Raw genomic sequence first — 8,687 nt, forward strand, 5'->3', positions numbered from 1 at the left:
GGGGGGGGGGGGGGGGTCTCTTTCTCATGCAGAAAGCTATTTACAGGGAAATGCGATGGATTAGCTGAAGCTCATCAATAGGGAGCGCCTGCTCACCCGGTGCTTTACAGACTGGCCACCAATCGAAGGGAATTTCAATATTTACCTACATCCTCGTTTTGTTAGTTGCAGTTAAGCAAACACGCAATTCGCTAATTCATGTTAGTGGATGAGTGAGACTTGTTTAAGTATTTTCCTTCCACGCTAATGATGATTCATTTGAATGACTTTAGGTGTGAATTTTGACTCACGGGCCATTGAATACAGATAAACAACAGGGTGGTTCGTTTTAACATCTATCCATGAGCCAATTTAACGATCATATTACAATTACATTAACTGGGCAGATAGTTTTGTTCTGACCTATTGTACATATGTTATTTGTCTGTCACACACACACACTCCTGCAAACAGAAGTATATAAAATGTATTCACACACTGTTGGAGTGAGATGAAATACACAAGGATTAAAGGCACCCAACACCACAAAGTCACATCACAAAATGCCAAAACAGTCAAAAGTGCATTCATCAGTCTACATGAATTAAATCGATCGTTTCATGTATTTGTTTTATACAGTGTGGCTCCGATGGCATTAGTACCCCTGCAGAGGCAGATCATGAGGAATTGTTTAGTGTTAGGCTGTACCGGAGATCTTTGAGTTCTGAAAATCATTTTCGAGCTGAGGTTAACAATTGTTTAGGTCCTTTTGATGAAGGAAAGCAAAGCAACAAATTACTGAAAAAGTCTAGTTTGTGTTGGCCGCTACAAAGTATTAACTTAAGGGGGCTGAATAATTTTGCACGCCCAATTTTTCAGTTTTTTATTTGTTAAAAACGTTTGAAATATCCAATAAATTTCGTTCCACTTCATGATTGTGTCCCACTTGTTGTTGATTCTTCACAAAAAATTACAGTTTTATATCTTTATGTTTGAAGCCTGAAATGTGGCAAAAGGTCGCAAAGTTCAAGGGGGCCGAATACTTTCGCAAGGCACTGTATCATGTTCAAGGGAATTATTGCACAAATAAATCTCATGCCTTATCAGCTCAAGACATAGATAAGGTATCTTTGCAATCTGCCTTCCCCGATTGTACATAATATATCAGTATTTGGTCAGATAACTGCTAAACATAAACAAAAAGGTGAACACTTTCATATATACTGTTTATCCAGCTGATGATTTGAGGGATTTTTCTTTGTGTTATGACTGATGTAAACATGAATATTTTGCTTCATGTGTATAATCACATTAATGCCATTCAGTCTTCGTGTTTGCTGGGGATATTGTGTACATGCGCACACACTGATGTAGCTCTGTCTGGCACTTTCTAGTGAAAGGATAAACCCAACAGCTTTTGAGGGGAACGCCCACACCCACGTGGTACCTACATACACGCCCACACCTACGTGATACCTACATACATGCCCACATACAGAGCCATTCATTCAGCTTCGGATTTTGTAAAAGCTGCTATTTAAAGAGGAAACTGATACTTACAAATGCGACCCTTGCGCTTTTAGCTTTTTCAATTTTATACTCTTTTTTTTTTTTACGGAAACACCGAAAGGCAACCAAGTAATGGCAATGCTCAATCATTTCATGGCAACATATTGGAGGAATTTTCTGGCCAACCGTACAAATAAGCAGCTGTTCTTCATTTTACGTGCCTTACACAAGTCAGCAGCCAGCGAAGCGTATGGAATGTCTGCGGCTGCAGAAGGTGAACGCTCGATCAAAACCCAGGATGTTGGCGGGGAAACCAGAATTAAGACGCTGAAGGAGATGCCCGGGCCAAGCACCTTAGCTAATTTGATCGAGTTTTTCTGGAGAGACGGTTTTAGTAGAATCCATGACATTCAGGTAATAGTGCCCCTGCACCTTTTCTTGTCGACTTTACACATTTTCCATCCGTGCGTGAAATGGCACAAGCCGTTGCGTAAAAGCATACCATGAATGTGATCCTTAGAAGTAAATCTAAAACTAGAATGTAGTATGTGTTGCATAGGCTATATCACAGTTTTGATAGGTTTTCTAAAGTGTTATGAAACTGATACATTTATGACTGGTTATTGTGTCGCAGTGTTATGATCAGTTCTTGTCAGAACGTTATGTTGATGATGTCACACCTCCAGCCACACAAACACCATACGTACAGACTGCTCACCGGTTATTCAATATGTTCTACGCCATTCACGTAACAGTTAGCTAGCTGCTAACATAGCACACAACTCAACCTCGACAGGGAGGGAGGGGAGAGTGAGAGAAAAGTAGAGAGAGCTAGCATACATCCTGAGCAGGTTCCGCTCACTAGTTACCAGTAATAACACTTCACTTGAGGTAGGACATGCATGAAAAGATAACCTTAACGTCAATAGTCTATGTACAGTATAAGTACAGTGTATCTCAGTTTTTAATAAAGTCGATTAAGATTTAATAGTGCCCTAGTTACAAACTGTCCTTTGGCTATACAGTGACGCCTCTGACCTGGTTGACATAACAACACTACTGAGTTTAAATCTGCATTAATCTAATCAAATCAGATTATGTAAGTAAAAATAATTATGCATAATATGTACATTTCTCAACTGTATCATGGATTCGTTGTAACAGCCAAAATATACAATAGTTGTAATCACATTTTTATTTTAGAAAAGTTACATCAGTGTCATAAAGTAAGGGTGGTGCTGGATTTTCTCCATTTGCAAAAGAAGTTATATAAAACTAAATGAAATAAGAAATGTGTCTTTATAATGCCATCCCTGTTTTATAGCTGGAGCACAGAAAAAAGTATGGCAAAATCTTCAAGTCCCGCTTTGGGCCCCAGCTGGTGGTCTCAATTGCGGATCGTGACCTGGTGGCTCAGGTGCTGAGATCTGAGTGTGAGGCCCCTCAGAGAGGAAACATGGATTCCTGGAAGGAGTACAGAGACATGAGAGGCCGTTCCACTGGCCTCATCTCAGCGTGAGTTCCCTTCAACCTTTGATCTGTGAGTTTGGGGGAGAATTGTAAGATAAATCACTGAGGGGTTGACAGGATAATCACTTTAGCTTAAGTATCTATATATAGATGGGCACAGTGCAGAACGTGGTGTTTGGGTTCCATTTCCAGGATCAGCTTACTTCTGATGTACATGATCTATACTTGTCAATAGGCATAATTTGTATCAGTAAACTGAGATACTCTACCCACCTAATTTAGCCTCAGTAGTTGTAGGTTCTATAATTCCTCATAAAAGATAGACTATTTCCTTTATGTTTTTGTAAATGTAAACAATATACAGAAATGCCAACAATTCTCCTTGTCTCCTGTATCCTGTTTTCCAGTGAGGGAAAAGATTGGCTGAAGATGCGGAGTGTGCTCAGACAGCTCATTATGCGTCCCCATGATGTAGCAGTCTACTCTGATGATGTGAATGAAGTTGTAGATGACCTGATCAAGAGGATTTGTATTCTGCAAGCTCAGGAGTCTGACGGAGTAACTGTCCTCAATGTGAATGACCTCTTCTTCAAATATGCCATGGAAGGTTGGTAAAGATCCCACAAAGATTGGTTGTGAGGGAATTTAAAGTTGGGCAGGATGCATTATAAAAGGACAGTGCAGATATAGAATCAATGAGAGGCGGAAAAGAAATCAATGAGGCCATTAGAGAGGACAAAAGGTAGGCAGGAGGAGGTAACCGGAGAGAGAAAAGAATCAGGAACAATAAATCTTAAAAAAATGTTGTTCAGTCCTCTCAAATTAAGATTTGTCAATGGTTATGCATGTCAGGTCCTGAAATTCTATTGACAACTGCTGAAGTTGCAGATACTTTACATAGGTCAGACTTATTTTCTGAGAAATTGAGTGTGGGGGAAGAGTTGTCAGCCAAATACAGTAAAAAAGATACATGATGAGAAACTAAAACTAAGTGAGAACAGGTCTGTCAGTGGGGCGCAGTGTGACCCTCCAGAGCACAGCTCTGACCTGATGCCGGCACATCTACACAGGCACAGATGCAGTGCCAGAAAACCAAACCTTGAAACACAACGCTAACTGAGACACACACTCACAAACACACGTGACCATGATACAAACCACTGATCTCCACCAGTGATGGCTGAAGAATTCTTGTCACAGCTGTCCAACTGTGCACAACAAATGAATGAAAATGTGCCTCATTCTTCTTTGTATTTACAGGTGTTGCAGCCATTTTGTACGAGTGCCGACTAGGCTGTTTGGAAAATGAAATTCCCCAGGAAACTCAAGACTACATCAATGCACTGCATCTCATGTTCAGCTCCTTTAAGACAACCATGTATGCTGGAGCGATCCCTAAGTGGCTCCGACCTATTATCCCCAAACCATGGGAGGAATTCTGTTTCTCCTGGGATGGCCTTTTCAATTTCAGTAAGTAGTTTACAGCTTCATGTTGCCAGTAGTGTGCAAAGCAGTCATCAGGGCACACAGTGGCTACTTTAATAGATCTAAATATGAATATCTTGCTTTGTTTATACTTTTTAACTTACTACATAATGTTGTGTTATTTCATAAATTTGATTATTCAGTATTAATCTTCAATGTGAAAAATAACCGAAACAAAGAAGAAGCACTGAATGAAAAGAGGTGTCTAGACTTTTCCAGAATGATCTCCAGTCCGATGAGTTGATGCTTGGTCTTTTAAAAGGGTCATTATAAATTGTTTTTGATGTGCAAAGCTTTCTCTGTGGTACTTTTTAAAATACAAAAACAGTCAATCTTAAGCCTGGTAAGTATTTGCAAACTCTTTTTTATTTTTATTTTTTATAAATAACTAACTAATAAGTAATATTGAGTTACATATAAATCTTTACTGCTGTGTCATGGGATTGTGGGCTTAATCTTTGGCTACTCTTTTAATTTTCCATTCATTCCACCCTCTCTGTTTAATCCCAGGCCTTATTCACGTTGACAAGAGGTTTGCAGAAATCAAGGCCCAGCTAGAGCGGGGTGAGGAGGTGAAAGGGGGAATGCTCACTCACATGCTTCTCACCAAGGAGTTGAGTATGGAGGAAATCTACGCCAACGTAACGGAGATGCTACTGGCTGGGGTCGACACGGTGTGTGCCTGTGTTTATGCAGAAAAGTATATGTGGCGAGTGGGCTGAGATGGGTGTGGAGGTGCACTGAAGGTGGCTTTAGCAGGAGGTTGAAGGGTTGGGAGTCACGTGTGTTGAGCTTCAGGAACTGTTTTTCTGGTGCCATATTGCTGCCTGTGTGCCAGAGTCAGGTCAGAGCAGTGATTTGGAGGGTCACATTGCACCCCACTGACAAACTTGGTTTCGCTTAGATTTAGTTCCTCATTTGCCTTTTTTTGTTAGACCTTTCCTTTTACAAGATGTCTGTTTTGTTTATGTTCATGTGTTGTACTTTATAGATAAAATTAAGGTAACACTTGCAAATTATTAAGACTTGTTTTAACATCACCAAAGAATCATATCTGGGGAAATAGTTTAATTTGCAGGTTAAACAGACCTAACTGAGCCATGGTGCATTTAAAGCAGAGCAGAGGTGAAATGAGGAGGACAGCAAGATCTTAGACTGACCTTTGGGGTCTGTTCAGAATAATGTTAGCCAAAACAAGGCTGTTGGATAGACAGGATACTGGCAAAAAAATGAGATATAGGCTGGGTTAACAAGGTGCATGTATAGTCAGAAAAGATGGGAATATGTGAAAGATGACACCAAATCAGCTGACATCATTCAAATTAATTCAGTGGAAATAGGAAAAAGAGTTGGTACTGTACAACTGAGAACAGTGAAGCAATTTAACCGAATAGTGGCTGCAATAATGTAAGGAGAAGATTAAAATGATCAGGTTGTGTCTGATGGAAAGGGAAAGTGAAAGATGTATGGGAAGAGGTAATGGGAATCCACTGTGGAAGGAGAGAACAGAGGTAGAACTGGTTTAAAAGATTTGCTAATTACCAAGGACTATTTTCAACTTGATGTAAATTGTCTGACACACAATCAAGTAAAAGTCAGCAAGTTCTTTATTTGCTATAGGTCAAGCAGAGTTGATAACAGGCAGGCAGAACGAACAGGTAGAGGCAGTGTTCAGGGTCAGGCTGGGCAGCAAAAACTACACCAGTAATAAGACAATCTGAAAAAATACTACAGGAATGGGGCATTACTAAGAGTGTAATGAGACATTGGACAGCAGGTGATGCAGGTGGTGGCAGGGTCTTGGCAGTAATGTGCTGTAATGCTGTGTTACACAACGGAGGCCGTATAATCAGCTTACAGTTGCATAAGCGTGGGTGAGTGGGGCAAGTGATATAAGACAAGGTACAAAGGGCTGAGAATGCAGCTGCTGGAGTGAACTTTAGTGTTGGCTTAGCATATGAACTTAGCATCCTCTCTCTGTCCCTTAATTGTTTCCCACTTCTTATGGAAATATATAGAAACGTTCATGTCAGCTTGCATTGTTGCAAAGCATCAAGAAAAAGGCAACATCTCAAAAGAAATGCAATGACATAGCTAAAGAACAATACTAATGTATAGAACAAATTTTTTAAAAATATCATTTTTCTTTCCTCTAGACATCCTTCACCCTTTCGTGGGCCACCTACCTATTAGCACGACACCCTCATATACAGCAGCAAATCTTTACAGAAGTGACAAGTACTCTGGGACCTGGAACAATCGCCACAGCTGCCGATATCGCTCGTCTGCCTCTCATCAGAGCACTGGTCAAGGAGACACTTAGGTGCAGACTGCATTGACCTTTATACTCTCCCAACTTCCTTTCTTTATGTTCTTTTTAGCTGTTGATGTGACATTTTCTGACATGCAGTGATAGAAACTACTCAGCAATAGTTTAATAGGCTTTGGAAAAAGTGCTTGCCTTTGTTCAATACACTCACATGAGTATCTTTAATTTGTTCATCTTTTTCTCAGTGTGGCTTTCACTCATCTGGTTGTCTTAGAATTAAAAACTGTGAGAAGATGAGTGTAGTGAATAACAGTCATTGTGCCCCCTCTGTGGGAGCAGGCTTTTTCCAGTTCTCCCAGGCAATGGACGTATCACTCAGGACGACTTGGTGGTGGGTGGATACTTTATACCCAAAGGGGTAAGACCTATAGAGACATAATACAAGTTTTCTGTAGTGTGCATGTGCTCAGGAGAAAGTGTGAGCAAATGTGACGTGACCCTCTCCCCATTACACAGCTGATGTTTTTGTCTGTTTATTCACTCTGTTAGACTCAGTTGGCCCTGTGTCACTACTCCACATCTATGGATGAAGAGCACTTCACTGATGCTTCAGACTTCAGACCAGATCGCTGGATACGGAAAGATTCCACAGATCATGTTGAAAACTTTGGGTCAATTCCCTTTGGCCACGGTATCAGGAGCTGCATCGGCAGGAGAATAGCAGAGTTAGAGATGCATCTATCTCTCACAAGGGTATGGGTTTAATTAACTACACATTTCTACAGTAAGTAGAAAAAAGAAAGACAGACTTACAGATGTAAAAACTCACAATCATCTCAGGCCTTCATTGTCTACCATGCAAATCACTGACATTTGCTGTATAATATTACTATATAGGCCTAATAAATACTAATTAAATAGTCATTGTTTTTTTTAACCAGGCTTTTCAGTCAATATGTTAGAAAGCCTAAATTCTAAACTGAACAGAAAAATAACATTTTTGATCATTTGTACTGTAAAACTAACATTCTTAAGTCATCATAGTATGTACATAGAGCAGGAAAAACAGAATGACTCACAAGTTCCCCCAAATCATGTCCAGCTGTGCTATTAAAGATCTTTCGGCTTCTAGGTAAACATACAAAAGTACTCATTTAATCTTGAATATAAACCAGAAAAGATAGGCCCTTAAGGTGTCTTTTTCTTAGATGTCCCATCAAGATATAAAATCATATAAATTGACATCTCTGTGTTTTTGCTCCTTACACAGCTCATTCAAAGATTCCACATCGGCATGTCTTCTGTCACCACTGATGTCAAGGCCAAAACCCATGGCCTGCTCTGCCCTGCTGCCCCCATCAACCTGCAGTTCACTGACAGGGAAAGCTACACATAGATGAGGTTTACTGTACAGTATGTTTTTAAATACTCTACACTGCTTTTAGTACACCCTCTGGTGTTACATTTTATAAAACAAAGTGAGACTGAAGATTAACTCAGGGAAGAAATGTGTCTTCTGCTGTTCATTAGTGAGGAGGACACTAAAATGGTACTGGACCAATAATGTAAGGTAAAAGCTGCTCTGAATGTGTATTATTTGTATTTGAACAACCACTGCCACTATTTGTTTGTTTATTGCTTCCAGTCAAAATTTTAAAAAACAGTAAGTGGAAAAATGAATCTGTGTAATGAAACAGTGTTCTTGTAAAGTGCATGCATGTATGCACAGTGTCCTTCCTATAGCAGTTCACTAAGAATGATGAATTGAAATAAAAGTACTGGAAATGAACAGTATATAATGAGCTTTAATTGATTTTACTTTCTTTGTATTGCGAACCAACAAACTTTAACATGTTGCTTTTTCTGGCATCATGTTTAATTCAAACTGTGGAAGAACATTGAATTATTTTAGTGGCATTACATGACTTCATTCCATGTACTGAATATCTACTAAACATATATGCACAGTTAATTG

At 39.7% G+C, this 8,687-nt stretch overlaps 1 protein-coding gene across 2 annotated transcripts; it reads left to right on the forward strand.

Annotated features, from left to right (window-relative positions):
* Positions 1 to 1,452: 1,452 nt before the first annotated feature.
* On the forward strand, positions 1,453 to 8,501 carry cyp27c1 (cytochrome P450, family 27, subfamily C, polypeptide 1). Of its 2 annotated transcripts, none has more exons than XM_020607833.1 (9): positions 1,453 to 1,902; positions 2,813 to 3,003; positions 3,366 to 3,565; positions 4,219 to 4,428; positions 4,954 to 5,117; positions 6,600 to 6,766; positions 7,052 to 7,130; positions 7,262 to 7,465; positions 7,983 to 8,501. In XM_020607833.1, exons 1-9 carry the CDS (start codon positions 1,621 to 1,623, stop codon positions 8,106 to 8,108), a joined length of 1,623 nt encoding a protein of 540 aa, XP_020463489.1. In that variant the 5' UTR covers positions 1,453 to 1,620; the 3' UTR covers positions 8,109 to 8,501. The 2 variants fall into 2 exon arrangements, with proteins under 2 accessions (XP_020463489.1, XP_020463496.1); XM_020607840.1 differs by lacking the exon at positions 1,453 to 1,902 and adding an exon at positions 2,278 to 2,379.
* Positions 8,502 to 8,687: the final 186 nt, after the last annotated feature.

This window comes from Monopterus albus, unplaced genomic scaffold (genome assembly GCF_001952655.1).
Source record: "Monopterus albus unplaced genomic scaffold, M_albus_1.0 scaffold4.1, whole genome shotgun sequence".
Lineage (NCBI taxonomy): Eukaryota > Metazoa > Chordata > Actinopteri > Synbranchiformes > Synbranchidae > Monopterus > Monopterus albus.